Here is an 18,923-nt window from a genome sequence, read left to right as displayed (position 1 = left end):
TTGGATAGAGAGGTCTAACTGTCCGCCCCTGATAGGAAGTGTTTTTGTACCGGAGGCTCTGATGGGAGGAGAGGGGCTTGTGCGACTCACAGACGTGTGCGGAGAGGACGGTGAAGTTTGGATGAAACTTCCCCAAATCCTTTTGAGAAGAATAATGCTCCTTCGCGGTGTGAGCTTGGTCGGAATCTGCGTCTTATTCCGTTCTGCCCAGTGTCCGCACATCCAGCGAACGCTTCAGCTGCAGGGAGCTGACGTGTAATCTGCGCTACTATACAATATCATGCAGTCGGTGGTAAATATCACAATAATGCTGCACTACACACCGGTAAAGAAAGCACTTGGCGGGTAAAGCGAGTGATTTAACTGATCATTTTAGCAGAGTCCCGAATGGTGTTGTGAATAGAAACTTACACTGACTCAGAGAAGGCGCAGTACCTTTCATGTGAAGTCGGCACACACGCAGGGATTCACACACATACATGCAATTAACACAATGCATTTGATTTCTACAAACGTATTTTGATAATGCGTTTTTAAATACAACTTTTGTCAAAGTTGATTTTCTTTCACACGCTTTCAGTCGTGTTCTTTTTAAGCGAACTCCTGTATTCTGGTTCTGGTATGTTTTAAAACGACAGGTTTGTAAGGCTTCATTGTATTCCTTTTATTAAGACAGTGCTAAGATTCACGTGACTATATGATGACAGTTATGATATTATTAGGTTTAAATCTATTTTATTGAAAGAACACCGTCAATGGTACCAGCACTTAGCGCCTACAACCCAGCGGGCCGGCGTGTTACTGCGCAGGTATATCAGCAAGCAAAGCAGAAGTCAAAGCAGACATTTCAAACTTAAACACAGCATGCCGCCTACAACCCGTCCAGGCCGGCCGCGTCTGAAAAAGTGGGGAAGGGGAAAGGAACTGTCAGATATGAACAGATGCTAGCGAGCAAGACGCTCGTGATGCAAGAAGTCCCCGTCCCTGAAGAGATGACCCGCTAAGACCTATAGGCTCTGGAAGGTGCTCCATGTGTCGATTTGCAGTCCTTCTTGAGTTTTCAAAAGGAACAAAACACTCAAAGCAACTCTATCCGGTAAGCTCTCCGAACTGTGCTTGCATCGGGCGTGCAACTGAACAAACCACTCTTAGAAAGGCGTTGCCAATCGCGGGCATGCGCCCTAGCAAGTCAACCACCCCCAGTCGGAACAAAGGCTAATATACCCAGGAAAAGAAAGCGGGGGACTCCAAAGACCCCCCCTCCCCTCCAATAACCCCCCCCCCCCTCCCATGTCCACCCTGTAGTACCCCCGGACCCCCTAATATGACTCCCTCACTCATCTGTCCCTGGTGTATCTGCTAGGTGCAATAAACGTAGATAACGTAGGCAGGTGACCTCACGAAATTCAGTAGCCAAAAGTGCCAGAAAAGGCTGCCACAACTCTCTATACTTGGGGCCCTCACCCGTCATGGTCAGCGTGAGATTCTCCATTCTGAGGACGTACCACAAGTGATCCAGCCAACCTGTGAAGGTCGGGACGGTAGGGGTACGCCAATGAGTAAGGATGTTCTGTATCGCCGACCCCAGCGCTATTGCCATTTGCCGACCGCTGCGTGATCGAAGCTGATAAGTCAGGGGGTTGGGAAGACCAAGCAAGATGTATGCTGGGAATCGAGGTAGCACGGTGTTAGTGTTTATCTACCTCATCAATCACCTGTGTCCAGTAGGGCTGAATATGTTCACACTCCCACAGTAAGTGCACCAGTGTACCAATATGGTCACACCCCCTCCAACACCGCACCTCCCTCGTGTGGTCCATTGAATGTTGAGATTCTGGAGTGTAGTACCAATAGGTTACCACCTTCGTGAGAGTCTCGGTGAGCCCCATATGATAAGCGGAATGCCGAGCCCTATAATAAATGCCCTCCCACTCCTTGTGGCTAAGTGACCGGCCTAGCTCCCTCTCCCAATGAGCCCTGCCAGGGTTGTGAATGTGTGCAAGTCTAACCTGAAGCATCCTTTACAAGTCCGAAATTGTTTGTCCGACGTGCGAGTAATGAGCCATCGCTCATTGTGGGAAAAGCGTCTATCCGCCACCGGACGAACCCGCGCATCAAGCGCCCATATTTCAGGATTCAAACCAGAGGTTCAAACTTCTATCCTGAATACACCTTTTGACAAGGAACATCTATTTGGCCCTGTGGTAGATCCCTCACTAGAAAAAATGAGACACAGAAATGGCCACATCTATGTGAGCCCTTCAATTAACCCCAGGACGTGGTTCCTTTCGGCGCTCCTTCTATCGCGGAGGTTTCAAGAATACCTCCTCAGATACTGGTACCACCACCTATAAAGGCAACAAACCCTCTGCCTCAAAGGGTTACTGCAACGGGGGTTACAGAGGCAACAATGGCAAAGGTAGAGGCTCCAATACATACTCCTCCCCCTCCAACATCAAACAGTGACTTGCCTACCCCCCCCCCCCCCCCCCCCCCCGCGCCCCCGACCATTTAACACCTGTCTGGGGACGTCTTTCACATTACCTACCCGTCTGGCAGTCCATAACTACAGACAAATGGGTACTGGAAATGATCAGTGCTGGTTATTGCCTGGCATTCACCAACAATCCTCCAAACGTTCCTCCACATTCACATAAATTGTCACCGGATCACTTACACCTCCTCAAACAAGAGGTTCAGTCTCTCCTTTTAAAAGGGGCTATAGAGCCCGTGACACTACAATACCATGGGTCAGGCGTATACTCCTTTTTTTCTTTCTCATACCAAAAAAGGACAGTTTTCTCAGATCAATCTTGGACCTCCGAGAATTAAATCTTTACATACAGTCAGAGCATTTTCACATGCTAAAACTTCAACAAGTGCTCCCACTTCTGCAACAGGGCGACTTTCGGTCTACTATAGACTTAAAGGACGCCTATTTTTATATTCCAATACATCCCACTCACCGCAAATTTCTCAGATTTGTAGTAGCGGGCCAACATTACCAGTTCAAGGTACTCCCTCCCGTTCAGTCACCACTGCTCCCAGAGTCTTCACAAAGTGTCTGGCAGTAGTTGCTGCTCACCTGAGAACACAACACATTGTCTTCCCCTACTTGGATGACTGGCTTATCAAAGCCAGCACGTATCCAAAGTGTCTCCAACATACTCACAGGACACTACAGTTACTACGCCAACTGGAGTTCACAGCCAATGTGTTGAAATCGCATCTCCAACCTTCCAACACTCAAAACTACCTGGGGGCCACTTTAGATAGTCAAAAGGCTCTAGCCTTTCCCAACACAGCGAGAATTCACAACATTCAGGCTCTAGTTCTCCAGTTTCAGTCCAATCACTCGCTTCCAGCTCGAGTGTTTATGCAATTACTGGGAATGATGGCATCTTGCTTCATGATCGTTCCCCATGCCAGGCTTCAAATGCTTCCCCTACAAGAATGCTTAGCGAGTCAGTGGAACCAATCGTGGGGTCTGTTAACTGATCTAGTGTTGGTAAGCGGCCGTACTCCTTACTCTCTGCGGTGGTGGAACACACAAAATGTATCAAAAGGACAGCCCTTCATAGACCCAGTTCCAGACCATTACAACAGCGGACGCATCCCTCACAGGCTGTGGGGCTCATCTTCAACACCACACAGTGCAAGGCCAGTGGAGTCAACAGCAAAAAAAACTCCACATAAACCATCTAGAGCTGCTAGCAGTGCTTCTGGCGCTCCAAGCATTTCAGACTCACCTGGTCGGCAAAGCAGTCCTAGTTCATACCGACATGACCGCTATGTATTACATACAAAAACAGTGGGGGGGGGCACATTCTCCCCAACTGTCGCACTTGGCCTAAGACATTTGGAGGTGGGCCATTCACCACAAAATCCATCTCCTAGCGGAACAGCTCCCAGGAGTGAACAATCAGATTGCCGATCTTCTCAGCAGACAGACAGCAAATACACACCTGGGAACTTCACCCTCAAGTTCTCCTCCCATACTTTCAAAATGCCCAAACTTTGCCTCCAGGTACCCACACCCGCTCTCCAAAGGCAATGTACTATGGATGAACTGGTCAGGTATATTTGCCCACACTTTTCTTCCTCTCCCACTCGTTCCATTAGTAGTTCAAAAACTCAGACAAACATCCCTCACACTGATCCTAGTAGCTCCCACATGGGCCCGTCAACCAGGGTTCACAACCCTGTTGGAGATCTCACTAGTTCCACATCAAAAGCTACTCCTCACTACACCAGTCTCCTCGCACAGAGCCATGGACAAATCAGACACTCGGATCCCAAACAACTGAACCTCATGATCTGGCTGCTGAATTCAGTTTGGTTAACTAAATCTCCCACCAGACTGTATGAACCACATCAGAGTGGCCAGAAGGCCTACTACAAGAGCCTGTTATGCAGCTAAATGGAAACGTTTTGTTATCTACTGCAATAACATCAATCCTTTTGATGCTTCAATACAAAATATCATTTGTTATCTGTTACACTTGCAGCAGTCAGGATTAGCTTATACTTCTGTCCGACTACATCTTGCTGCATATTTTCAAAATAGGTAACATTTATCGCTTTTTAGAGTGCCAGTAATTAAATATTCATGGAAGGACTTAAAAGAATTATACCACCAAGACTTCCTCCTGCCCCAGTGTGGAATCTTAACATAGTCCACACAAGATAAATTGGCCCACCTTTTGAACCCATGCATAAATGTAAGCTACAGTTTCTCTCCTGGAAGACTGCTTTCCTCATTGCAATCACATTACTGAGTAGAGTGGGTGAACTACAGGCACTAACAATAGAAGAACCTTTTTTCCAACTTCAGAGACTAAACCCAAATTTCTACCCAAGGTAGTTTCTGCCTTTCATATCAATCAGTCAGTTGAATTACCAGTATTCTTTCCTCAACCTGATTCAGTGGCAGAACGAGCCCTACACACCTTAGATGTTAGAAGAGCCCTTTCATATTGCATTGAAAGGACAAAATCATTTAGTAAAACCAAACCACTTTTTGTTGCTTTTGCACCACCACACAAGGGCAATCCCATCCAAGTCAGGTGAATTGTTAAATGCATTCAAACTTGTTAAAAGCAAAACAAACTTTAACTATACCCCCTAGAGCGCATTCAACTCACAAAATAGGGGCTACTATGGCTTTCTTAGGAAACATCCTCAGTCTATATTTGTAAAGCTGCAACATGGTCTACACCGCACACATTCACCAAGCACTATGGTGTAGATGTGTTAGCGAGACAACAAGCTAATGTGGGCCAAGCAGTACTTAAAACACTGTTTCAGAGAACACCAACAGCTACAGGTTAGCCACCGTGTTGGGAGAATACTGCTGTAAAATCTATGCAACGCATGTGATCTATAGCTCACATGCCTCGAACGGATAATGTTACTTACCCAGTAAACATCTGTTCTTGGCATGTCCAGCTGTAGATTCACATGCGCCCACCCGCCTCCCCGGATTCCTGTAACTGTTGCAGTTCTCTATCTTATTCTACATACATGCGCATTGAAATCTTTTTTTCTTTACTTACTAACTCAATTCTTACCCTCTACGGGAAAACAATCTAACAATGGCGTTGATGCCCATGCACACTATCACCGAAAGGAGGAGTCTCCTACCTCGTGACTGGGAAAGACTTCTTTGAAGAAAAACAACCTGCAAACATCCGAACCCAACACTAGATGGCAGGAGTATGCAAAGCATGTGAATCTACAGCTGTACATGCCAAGAACAGATGTTTACTGGGAAAGTAACATTATCCTTACAGGTGAACAACTTTTCCTTCCTGTGAATGTGGGTAGGTTGTTCACGAGTGTTCTAGTATTGCATAACAAGAAATATTACCTTCTCCATTATGTGGTTTCCGTTTGTGAATACAGACTCTGCTATCACAAGAGGGAAACATGCTGAAGGAGAGTAAAAACGATCAAGATCAACAGATACCATTAGCCATTTTACTCTTGCAGCTTTTGCAGAAATGATTGGCCTACTTGGACATCCATTCTGGAGTCGGATTCCAAGCAGTTATATTTAGCCAATTGACTGAAATTTTAATTCTGGTGAGTGGGAGAAGAGAACTACATATGGTAGCCTTGCCTATTTTTAAATAAATGTTGCTGTAGTACAGTATTTGATCCAACATATTCGTGTTTACAAGATGGACTCATGCTAATGACTTAAGAGTATACTCCTTTAGGTGAGTAATTCTTTTTACATTTTGTTTGGTCACATGTGTGGAGTATGATGCTGGTACAAATGAATGTTTATATCCATTTTAGAATATCCAGTCTACAAATTGGCAGACTATGCGATTCAAACCACCACCTCCAAATTCAGATATCGGATGGAGAGTAGAGTTCCGGCCCATGGAGGTAACATTTCTGTAACACAAATTTACTTTCACAATACTTTCTGTTCATACACTGAATGCCACCTGCTGATTATAAGCAAACTTCTTTGACATTTTGTTGCCTAGGTCCAGTTGACTGATTTCGAGAACTCTGCATACGTCGTGTTTGTGGTATTGTTAACCAGAGTGATTCTTTCATACAAACTTGATTTCCTTATACCTTTATCGAAGGTAAGGTTAAGATGTCTTTTGTGCTTTTACTCGGATTGTTTCTTTATAGGGTATACCAGCACAATGTTCATCTGTAAAGAATTGATGTAATATCACTGACAACCCCCAGTAATGTGTATTGCAATGGACTGTTGGTAGTCAATCATATAAAAGATTTCCAAATCGTATTAGTTGAAACTCTAATCGATTTGTGGCTAGAAATGTCAGTGTAGATTGGCTGCTTTTAATTGTTTTTTGCAATTAATTTTTTGTTTAAAAAAACTTAACATGAAATGCTATGATGTGCACGCAACTGTTTCAGTTGGGTAAATGCATTTGAGTACATCTTTTTCACATAATAGGTAATCGCACAGATTATTTGCTTGTGCCTTTACAAAGTTTACGTGCAACAAATAGCTACGTTTTGCTTATCAGTTGTTTTGGATACATCTTCCTGTAGATCCCTTATCTTTAGGGATTTCCCCAGACATCTGACGGTCTGTGAAAAGCTTTTTCCAGAAGTAGCTCTCAAGTTGGTGCCATGTGGTTCAAGTCCTGACTTCACCTGCCAGGCATGATGCCACCTGTATATACAAGTTCGAGGCATGTGGGCTGCTGAATTCATATCTGTGCATAGATCGCCGCCTAGTGTTGGGTCCGGATGTTTGCACGTTGTTGTCCTGGAAGAGTCTTCGAGGTATCCTGGGATAGGTGACTCCTCCCCTGGACTACAGTGCGCATGGGCATCCTCTCCATCCTCAGATTGTTTTTTTCCGCCATTGGGTTCGGATGTGCTATCTTAGCTCAAGTTAGGAAAAACTTTATCGAGGCCAAAAGGCCTTTAGTTCGCGTCGGTACTGTTTTCTCGATCGGTTTCGATACTCCTTTGTTAGTTTAACAACTTTCAGCACCGACTTTTCGCTTCTTACCTGCCCATCGACGATGAAATCGAGGACACCGTTCAAAAGATGTCCGGTATGCAATGCGAAATATCCCCACATCGACGTCCATCCGGTGTGCAACAAATGCCTTTCGCCGGATCACGACGAATCGACATGCATGGCATGTGCCCGGTTCCGTTCAAAGAAGACTCTACGGAATCGATGAGCGGCAAGACTCGAAGCGCAGCACGCGGCACCGGCCCCGGCAGACATCTTCAACGCCGAGACCGAAGATGTCGAAGAATTGGAGATCCTACCCTCCAGTCCCGTTTCCGAACATGACTCCGGATCGAACGACGTCGACGAATCACTCTTTCGCAGAGATGAAGACGACACCGAGGTAGGAGACTACGATGAGGCCTTAGGGGCCGAAGAGAGTAGCTCCAATGACGAGCAAGGCCTACCCGTTCAGACTGAAGAGAGCCCAGTGCCACAGTCTATGGCTCCGGTCGAGGGATCGCCTTCGGGCCTTACCCGAGACCTATCCCGCAGTTCTTCGGGCCCGGCCTCGGACATTCAGCGGCAGCCATTATTACCTAAACCGGCTGGTTTCCCTTCTTCCAAACAGAAACCGAAAGCTGCACTGGTTCAATCGAAACCGAAACCAAAAATGGCGCTGGTCGGATCGAGGCCTTCCACACCTTCGACGCCAGCGAAGCGCGTCGGCACCGAGCGCACCAAGCCAGACTTCGGTGCCGAACTTGAAGCGGCCGACGTCGGAGTCGGCATACGGAAAAAGGCCTTCGGTGCCAACAAACCTGATCGGTTCCCGGCGTCGACGCCATCGACTCCGACACCAAAGGGCACACTGCCGGCTGCGTCTCACATCGCTTCCACGGCAACACCGAAGCCTCATGCATCGAAGACGTCGACGGCCATTCCCGCCCCTCGACTCGATGACCCGCTGGTGCCGAAAAAGTCGACGACCGCCTCGACAGACCTGGTCGGCGCGAAAGCCTCAAAGACGCTCCAAGTGCGACCTGGTGCAGCACAAAGCAGCAAAACCAAAACGGTCCTCCAGGACACGTCGGGCTCCGGCCCAATAAAAGCTCCAGCAGCCTCTTCGGTGCCAGCCAACATTACTTTTGGCCTGCCTCCGTCCACGATCCCAAAAATATTCCAACTCAGGACACGGGTCGCCCACACCACAACTACACCTCCTGAGGCGTCTCCGTCACATGTCATCGACGCCATCACCGGCAGGATGGTTATCCACGAACGGAGGATAACTTCGGAGCCACCTTTGGACCCTTTCCGGATCCCGCTAAAAAGGAAGCTGCCTGTGGACTCAGAACCTCTCCTAAGCGAATCTTACCACTCGCCCTACCAAGATCCACAATCGTACTCTCCCACACACTCCGACACGGATGTGTTGGGGGATTACATGGATAACCAAGTCCCCTACCACGGAGACATAGACCCTGATTACCAACAGGACCCTGATCAAACTTGGGGCGACCCTGTAGATCCAGGTGCACCTCTAGATGCACAGGACCCACAACTCTATGGGGCGAAAACATCTCCCACAGAGGACACTGCAGCGTTCAACGCTCTTATCGAACGTGCCGCAAATAATCATGGAGTGCAGCTTCACTTTGACACCATCGAGGACGACTTTCTTATGGACACCTTCGCATCCTCAGAAAGACATGTAAAAACTCTGCCCATGTTGAAAGGGGTCCTCAAACCAGCCAAGGACATCTTCAAAGAACTCACCAGGGCACGAGTGATAAACCCCAGGATCGATAAGAAATACAGATCGGCGCCTGGGGACCCTACTTACATCAGAGGCCAATTACCACTAGACTCCATTGTCGTAGCGAATGCTCGCAAGAGGGCACACTCGCAGACAACAGGTGACGCTCCTCCCCCGGACAAAGAGTCCAAGGTGCTAGAGACCTCCGGCAAGCGAGTTGCCGCCCAGGCTGCCAACATATGGCGCATAGCCAACACTCAAGCGCTCCTCGCTCGCTACGATAGAGCGCACTATGACACATTGGAGCAACTACTCCAACATCTCCCTGACCAGTACAAAGAAAGTGCAGAAATTCTTATCAGAGTGGGACAGCTACTCACAAATGCTTCCATCAAGTGTGCACTAGATGCCGCAGACACGGCTGCCAGGGCCATTAACACAAGCGTCATGCTGCGACGACATGCCTGGTTGCGAATCTCCGGATTCAAACCTGAGGTGCAAAATAATATACTCAACCAGCCTGTCAACCCCGACTATTTATTCGGACCGGAGGTTGACACCACCCTTGAGAAAATAAACAAGCATTTACAATGCAACGGTCTCGGCATTGTTAAAGTTAGAGCTATTGGCATTGCTCATGACAATGCCGTTTCTTTAAATGTTTTAAAAACAAAAACATAAACAAAAATAATGTCATGAGCAATGCCAATAGCTCTAACTTTACCAATGCCGAGACCATTGCATTGTAAATGCTTGTTTTCTTAATCTGATAACGGAATTTAAACCTGTGGTTGTTTTCTAGCCTTTTATGATCTTTAAGGGTAAAAGCATTCTGGAGCTCCTTAAAGGGAGTATGGGCACAACATAAAAACAATGAAATGTATTCTTAAAAATAATAACGTCGCAATATAATATCCATATAGCATATGGCTTTGCCGCTCTCCATTGGGCATGGTCCCTCCTTGACTGGCCCGTTATTGTGATTCAGCAGGTCAGAGGTTTCCCGCTCACGAATCTTTTGTGAGGAGGCTCGTGACAGAGACGTCGCCGCATTCTGTCGGCTAACATGTCGACTGCTTTCACGCGCCGCCTCTTTATAACACAGGAAGCAAGAAGGGAAAACACTTTTGTTCAAAATTCTCGCAGAGCAAACTGAACTGAAGGGATAATAATGATGTGACATCCTCAATTAATTATACCACTTCTGCGTCGTGAGCTGGCGGTGAAAAGAACTCCTTGGAGAGAGGATAAGAATATAACGTGGATGTGGTCACGGCCCATTCTCGGCTTAGTACCTGTGTAGAAGGTGCCCTTCCTCTGTTCTTTAAACTTGTTTCTTTGTAGTGTATTTTACTGTGTTGTATATCTTACTCACTTTGACACTTAGTTTTTTATTTTTTGTTTTAATAATGATGTTCGACCAACATACCGACGTGAGGTGATATCTCATTTCCGAGCTGGGAAAAACAACGAACTCTGCAAAATGCTCTAATGTTCTAGTTTGTCTACCATGGCGACAAGCAGCCCATCAGCTCAACAGTCGGCCAAGAATGCCTGGGCCAGTGTGCAAACCAAATAGCAGACTCATTCTGGAAACGTAACGGAATCTTCTTCTGGTACGTATTCGTCCAAGGCGGCTACGAGAGCGCCTGCACGCCCAACATCTATCCCACACGGCAATAAAATCACCAAGAGGCTAGGAGAAAGCGAAACCAAAAATGTCACGCTAGCCCGAGCCTGCTATCTGCCCCGCCCATTCGAAATCTCCGGTAAAGCGAGACGGCAATAAACATCGGCTACACCGCGGTTCCCTCCCAGCCCGATAAATCTGCCGACCACCACCCCACCCATCAGGGGCGACCGACAAGACAGCCTGGAATTGAAGATTCCGCGTGCGGCTAGAGCAGCCACTTCCGAGTTGATCACTTCCGGAGCAGCTGGGCAGCGTTTCCGGGGTGGGCTATTTTCTTTTTCTAACCAATTATAGAGTGAAGTGACAGCGCCCTCCTAATTTTAGCCGCTTATCACGTTATTTGTACTGTTTGATTGGCCTTCCCTCCCGTCAATTTTTGAAGTACACTATAGTCGAAATCAATTGCAGATTCGATGATAGGATTTTTAAGAGTCACCGGCGGGAGTTAGGAGGTAAGTCCCGTCATAGAGCTGCGAGGCCCTGGAACCCATGGCGGTAATTCTGGCTGAGTACGCCAGTAAGTCTGACATTGTCTCTGTTTTGGCGCTTAATTGTTGAACTGTTGTGTAAGTGGATCTAGTTAGGTAAATGGAGGGTTGGATAGCGGGTCTCTTTTAGAGAGATTTGTGGTTCTCTTTAAGGGGTTCCAGAGTTGCTGCGTTGCATTGTGATGAAGTTGTCGGGGAGATTCTAGTGACAAAATGTTCGGGCGGGCGCGTTACGCGACCGGTACCTGGATGTGACTTCCTCGGTTTCCCTGGCTTGGATGCGCTACTTTTCCTACTCCGGACGGGCGGAACTCCCAAGTAACATAAAGAAGCAGAGGGCACCGGAAGACACCACCGCCTTTCTCCGAGGCTGAGAAGAACTGCCTCGGAGAAACGCAGCGTCCTTTTCGGATTGGGGGGCGTGTTTTGCTGTTGTCTCCTCCCTGAGACTTCTCGCAAAAAACACGCCCCCCGATCCGAAAAAGACGGGGCTTCAACGGAGTGACTGGACCTCTTCTCCAGTGGCTGGCCAGCATTTAAGAGGCCAGCCAATGGAGAACAGGATAGAAGAGGGGCGGGTGCAAGCCCCTCTTCTCAATGACATTAAATCTCCGGACTTCCGGTCTGCCGACCGGATGGTCCCGAGACCTAAAAAGGACACGGACACCGCAAAGTCCATGGGGGCTCTCCAGACTCAGTCCTTTCGGAGCAGCTCCTTTCGTCGCCCCGGAAATAGAGGAGCAGGTAGAGGACAGGGGTCACAGCAGACATACAACAAGGGCAATACACAAACCACCTACGATAAAAACACCCGGGGTGGATATCGTGGCTCCAGTACAAAGGGAAGAGGACGCGGCTACGGCAACACCAGGTCCTCCCCCAAGAACCAGCAGTGACGCCCTCTCCCTTCCTCCCGACCACATAACACCTGTCGGGGGAAGGCTACAAAGGTTCCTGTCCACGTGGAACTCCATCACCACGGACAGGTGGGTCAAAGATATTGTCAAATACGGTTACTGTCTAGAGCTAACCTCCACTCCACCCACAATTCCCCCAAGAAACCGTCCTATGTCCTCGGAGCACTTAACGCTCTTACAGCAGGAGGTGCAAAGCATGCTTCTAAAAGGCGCAATAGAGGTCGTACCCGTCCACGAGCAAGGTACGGGGGTGTACTCCCTGTACTTTTTGATACCGAAGAAGGACGGGTCACTCAGACCGATATTGGACCTGAGACCCCTAAACAGATACATTCTTTCCGAGCATTTTCACATGCTCACTCTCCAGCAAGTCCTCCCGCTGCTCAAGCAGGGAGACTTTCTAGCCACACTGGACCTCAAGGATGCGTATTTCCACATACCCATTCACCCATCACACAAAAAATACCTCAGGTTCACTGTTCAAGGACAGCACTACCAATTCAGAGTCCTTCCCTTCGGCGTGACAACGGCACCAAGGGTGTTTACAAAGTGCCTAGCTACTGTGGCGGCACATCTACGGAGGCAGCACATACACGTCTACCCTTACCTGGACGACTGGCTCGTTCAAGCGAGGTCAGCCCAGCAATGTGCCAGCCACATGTCCCGCACCATTCACCTCCTTCACAGTCTGGGGTTCTCACTAAATTACCCAAAATCCCATCTCCAGCCCGCACACGTACAACAGTACCTAGGTGCGACTATAGACACTCTGGCGGCCACAGCTCAGCCAAATTTAGTGAGGATCAACAGCATGCAAATGCTGATCTCCAGGTTCAAACCCCAACACTCACTTCCAGCACGAGTGTTCATGCAGTTGATAGGCATGATGGCCTCCTGCATTTTCATAGTCCCACACGCGAGATTACATATGCGCCCGCTTCAGGAGTGCTTAGCACGTCAGTGGAATCAGGCTCAAGGACAGTTAAAAGACCTAGTGTTAGTGAGCGGTCGGGCATACAACTCTCTGCATTGGTGGAATCCACAAAACCTTTGCAAGGGCCGACCGTTCCAAGAGCCTGTTCCACAAATAATACTGACAGCGGACGCGTCTCTCCAGGGATGGGGAGCTCATGTACTCAATTACACAGTGCAGGGACTATGGACGACACAACAGAAGAAGATGCACATCAACCTTCTGGAACTGATGGCAATCTTCTTGGCCATGAAGGCATTCAAAGTACATCTGTGCAACAAAGTCGTGTTGATCCGGACGGACAACATGACTGCCATGTACTACATACAGAAGCAGGGAGGAACACACTCCACAGTTGTCTCATCTGGCTCAGAGCATGTGGAAGTGGGCCATTCAGAGGAACATGTTCCTCATGGCAGAGCACCTCCCGGGCAAGGACAACCAGATGGCGGATCTGCTCAGCAGACACAGCCACCAGATGCACGAGTGGGAGTTACACCCATCAGTACTCCAACCGTACTTCCAGCAGTGGGGTCATCCAGAGATAGACCTATTCGCCACAAGCGAAAACGCAAAATGCCAAAGCTTTGCCGCCAGGTTCCCACATCCGCAGTCGCAGGGCAATGCGATATGGATGAACTGGTCCGGCAGATTTGCGTACGCTTTTCCCCCAGCGCCGTTGATACCGCTGGTGGCTCGCAAACTCAGACAACACTCCCTGACACTCGTCCTAGTTGCTCCTACGTGGGCACGCCAGCCATGGTACACCACCTTCCTCGAACTTTCCGTGGTGCCGCATCAAAGGCTGCGGATCAAACCCGCGCATTTAACGCAGAACCATGGAGAGATTCAGCACCCAGATCCGCAACAGCTGAACCTGGCAATCTGGCTCCTGTAGTCCTAGAGTTTCACCAAGGAGGCCAGGAGACCCACTACAAGAGCTTGCTATGCAGCCAAATGGAAAAGGTTCGTCATTTATTGCAGTAATAATGACATTAACCCGCTGGACGCATCCATCCAAAACATCATTTGTTACCTCTTACACCTATACCGATGCAATCTGGCGTACACCTCTATACGTGTCCATTTGACCGCAATATCAGCCTATCTGCAAACCAGGCAGCACCTCTCACTATTCAGAGTGCCTGCCATCAAAGCATTCTTGGAAGGACTCAAAACGAGTCATTCCACCAAGCCACCCACCGGCTCCAATGTGGAACCTCAACCTGGTCCTCACACGCCTGATGGGTCCACCCTTTGAACCTCTACACTCATGCGAGATTCAATTCCTCACCTGGAAAGTAGCTTTCCTGGTAGCAATCCCTTCTTTAAGAAGGGTTAGTGAACTCCAGGCACTAACAGTTCAAGAGCCATTTATACAGGTTCACGCCAACAGGGTCGTACTACGTACCAACCCCAAATTCATGCCCAAGGTAATCTCGCAGTTCCACATGAATCAAACTATTGAACTGCCCGTTTTCTTCCAAAACCCACAAACTGTCGCGGAACGAGCACTCCATACACTAGACGTAAGGAGGGCCCTTATGTACTACATCGACAGGACTAAACCCTTTAGGAAGACAAAACAACTGTTCGTTGCCTTTGCCCCACACCACAAGGGTAACGCCATCTCCAAAGCAGGGATAGCCAGATGGATAGTTAAGTGTATTCAAATTTGTTATCAAAAGGCAAAACGCACATTAACTATTCCCCCACGAGCCCACTCAACACGTAAGTTAGGGGCCTCCATGGCTTTTCTAGGAAATATTCCCCTGCATGATATATGTAGAGCAGCCACCTGGTCCACCACACACACATTTACCAAACACTATTGTGTAGATGTGCAATCAAAACAGCAGGCAGCTGTAGGACAGGCTGTTCTCAAAACCCTTTTTCAGACCGCTGCAGCTGGCACTGGTAGCCGCCGCTAATAGAGGGCACTGCTATACATTCTATGCACAGATATGAATTCAGCAGCCCACATGCCTCGAACTGAATATGCTACTTACCAGTATGCATCTGTTCTTGGCATGTAGGGCTGCTGACATTCATATTGCCCTCCCTCCTCCCCGGCGCCTGTAGCAGCTGCAGCTCTCAGAATTACTGTAAGCATGGTCATCACTTTTCTGTATCTACTCCATCACTGCCACAATGGCGAAAAACAATCCGAGGATGGAGAGGATGCCCATGCGCACTGTAGTCCAGGGGAGGAGTCACCTATCCCAGGATACCTCGAAGACTCTTCCAGGACAACAACGTGCAAACATCCGGACCCAACACTAGGCGGCGATCTATGCACAGATATGAATGTCAGCAGCCCTACATGCCAAGAACAGATGCATACTGGTAAGTAGCATATTCATTCTGACGGACTGTCCAGTTTCTCCACAGATACTATGCAAAGTCTGGAGCTCTCTTTTGTACTTAAGTGTCCGATATTTCTCTCAGTTATGACAGCAACTAAGTCAAACGTCCCCTCTGAAGGTTTAGGGTTTAAGCTCTGCCGTAAATCTGCACAACATCTTCAAGTGGTGTCTTAGATTTGATCACAACACGGCTGCCTGCGATTTGCGGTTCCTGATGCACCCGCAGTTCTTTAGAGAGCAAGTCCAATATATATATTTTTTCACCAAGGCCCAGAGAAATAGACCAAAGCATACCCCTTGTTCTACATGTAAGGCACCCATGAGTGAATGATCTTCTCAAAGATCTTATCACAGAAACACAAAACGCCATGGAAAGGAGAAATCCTGATCTTCAAGGAAACTTTCCTGTGTTTGTATGGAGTCATGACCCAATTTCGGCCTCTACCCCTGAGCAGACTCTGAAGTTGTAGAAGATTCATACTGAATTTGACATCTTTTGCTTACCCTGCACAAGTCTAGGTCTTTTGAGTCAGACTTTGGAGCATCACTAGGATGGGTCAGATACCTACATCAGGTCACTACCAAATGGTGGGACCCCTCCTTCTGATGTCTCCAACCTAAACACTGATGCCTCCTGACCACAGAGGCTCAGGCCTTAGTACCTAAGATGTCATGGACAACTGCGCCATCCATAACATCACCCCGATGCTGTTTTATGGCACCGTATAGTTACTGGCAGTACACTGTAAGTTGGTGGAAATCCTAAAACTGGTGAAAGAGTAGGTCAGAGCTTGCAGTGGAGAACAGCCTCTTAGGCATTTAAGGAAGTGTTATTCATCTGTCACAATAGCCATAGTTAATGAGGCCTATGGGGACACAAGATGATTCAAGAAGGTCAATAATTTTCTTCCTCCTCCTCGCTCTGTTGGCTTGGATGCCTAAAAAGATTATGATGTACGGCTTGGATTCTGAGGATACCATGGTCCATTGACACAGCTGTCACTTTATGGTAACATGCTTGGATGTTTTTGATTACCTTTCAGGAGATCTCCAGGCCATTGTGATGTACCCGTCTATTGAGGAGTGAGCTCATCCCTGGTATGCTTCAAAAATAGGAAGGCAATAGCCTATTCGCTGGACTTGGCTTTACCTACGTAGAAGTTCCACCAGCTATGCCGAAAGTGCAGGGAGCTACTTGAGAGACCAGCAGTGCTGGGAGAGCGCCCTATCAGCCAGTCTAGACATGTCTGCAAATGTACCACTTCTTTTAAGACTGAAGTGGGTCAAAATGTCTCCTTCAACAGAAGCAAGAGCAGCAAATCAGGCTGCTGGATTTGCTGCCTCAAAGCCTCTCTAACACTTCTCTCACTTACAACACTTTTTCAATGGGGGAGGGTCTCCCACTTTTTCATCAATTGAGTGTCAATCAATGCAGATGAGTCATTGAGAGGTTTTGCAAGGATTACATCCTACCATTCCTATGTCTCTTCCCGGACTATTCTCCTGCCACCTGCATGTGCTTTTTGTCTTTAATATCCGAGCTGCCAGAACATTTGTAACATAGTATCTGATAGAGACTACGAGCCGTGGGTTCCTTCACGTAGAATTATCCCCAGGCGTGAGACTGGATCCGGAAAACTTTCTTGCCTAGCATCCCTGTGCACCGGGGGGGACGACATCACGCGACTCCGCCTAGGCATTGTCCGCGCACGTGACATCAACTAGGTTACACAAGACCCACCCTGGCGCGCCTAAGTCAGTTTTTTCCTTTTCCGTGTGCAACACTGATCCGGTTTGTGCTCTGGCCCTGTTTAGGCCTTTCCCTTACGCTATTGCTGCGTGTGTAGGAACAGTGTGCGAATGCCTTCGGGCTTTAAAACTTGCACGTCGTGTGGCCGCCTCATGTCGGCGACAAATCCTCACCCCATCTGTATGTGTTGTTTGGGGGAGCACCACGACTCCACTGATTGTGAGGTGTGCCAGCAGATGAAGCCGAAGTCCCGGCGGGAGCACCAGATGAAACTTCTTTCGGCTAGTGTGTCCAGGTCAACATCTGCACCTCGTCTGGCCCCTGCGGAGGGCTCTCGGGGCCGTGGCTTCCCTCGCCGACTTCGATCTTCTTCTAGGTTGAAAGAGCGCCGCTCACCTATCGGTAAGTGTCGCAGTTTGTCCCCGAGGGTCGGGTTCCGGCCTGTCGGGGGCGTGGGCTCTCCGCGGGTGGTGCGGCCCCACGTGTCATCCCCTTATCCGCCGTTTCCTGGCGTGGGAGCGTCCAGAGCCCAGATGGAGACCTATGCGGCAGCTTTGCAGGCCTCCCTGGCTTCTCCTCCTCCGCCTCCTGGGACGTCAGCGGATCCCGTGCAGTGTGTGGGGCCCTCCGCGGCTTCGCCGGAGGCTCCAGCGCCAAGTGATTCGGATCCAGGCTCGGAGGATGTTGTGCCGTTGGGGTGCGGTCCTTCTGGGGTCCCTCCTTCGAACCACGGCGCCTCTGCTTAGCCGCAAACTCCTGCTGGAGTCCCTGGGGTGTCGCGGGAGGTCACCAGTACTCTGGTCGCACCCCGAGCCCCTCTCAGTCCTCAGGACAGGCGGCGTCCTTGTCCGAGGTGACGCCACTGCGGAGCCGCAGGGGTCGGCGGAGGGCCCATCTCGCCGAGTCGCGGCTGGCGGGGGACTCCTCGTCCTTCCCCGGGCACTTCTCGTCCCTCCACGCAGGCGGCTGCCCTTGTCGGAGGTCAGGGCGGCGCCTGCCCCTTCGCCGCTCCGGCCCTGCTCCGATCTCCGCCATGTGCTGTGTCGGAGGCCACCTCGGTGTCTCCTCCGGCGCCGGTCGCCGACGGTGTCCTGCCTCAGGTTGCGGACACTACGGCGCCGGGCCGACGTTGGGTCGTTGACTCTGATTCGGATGCCTCCTCTTCTCCAGAGGTTCGGGGGTTGCTGGTGGCATCCTCGCCGGAGACGGGCCACCGTGTCGTGGCTTTCTCCCCGACGTCTTCAAAAGACGGCTCGTCGCCGTCCCCACGCCCGTGGTCTTCGCCGGAGGAGCCGCAGGTCCCCCACTCCTCGGTCCCTCTTCCTTCTTTCCGGCCTTAGCCCTTCCTTCCTCCGGTTGGCTTGGGGTATGGCAGCCTTAGTTTGCAGCCGTCCCCTAACGAGTTGCTGCTTTCCCCTCTGCGGGGCCCCACGGAGGCAGGTGCAACTTTCGCCCGTGCTGTTTCCACAGCTGTGGGCATTTTGCGTATGGGTGATCCAGCTGACCATCTTTTGG

At 49.3% G+C, this 18,923-nt stretch overlaps 1 protein-coding gene across 1 annotated transcript in view; it reads left to right on the top strand.

Annotated features, from left to right (window-relative positions):
• The window catches only part of GCLC (glutamate-cysteine ligase catalytic subunit), a 252,101-nt gene that overhangs the window by 164,253 nt on the left and 68,925 nt on the right, over positions 1-18,923 (top strand). The window contains exons 11-12 of the mRNA XM_085610850.1: positions 6,304-6,396; positions 6,501-6,605. Of these exons, the coding sequence (XP_085466976.1) occupies positions 6,304-6,396; positions 6,501-6,605 (198 nt within the window). The remainder of the gene's footprint in view (positions 1-6,303; positions 6,397-6,500; positions 6,606-18,923) is intronic.

This window comes from Triturus cristatus, chromosome 6 (assembly GCF_964204655.1).
Source record: "Triturus cristatus chromosome 6, aTriCri1.1, whole genome shotgun sequence".
Lineage (NCBI taxonomy): Eukaryota > Metazoa > Chordata > Amphibia > Caudata > Salamandridae > Triturus > Triturus cristatus.
Note: the sequence above shows the minus strand (reverse complement) of the source record. Positions and strands in the feature narration are given on the sequence as shown.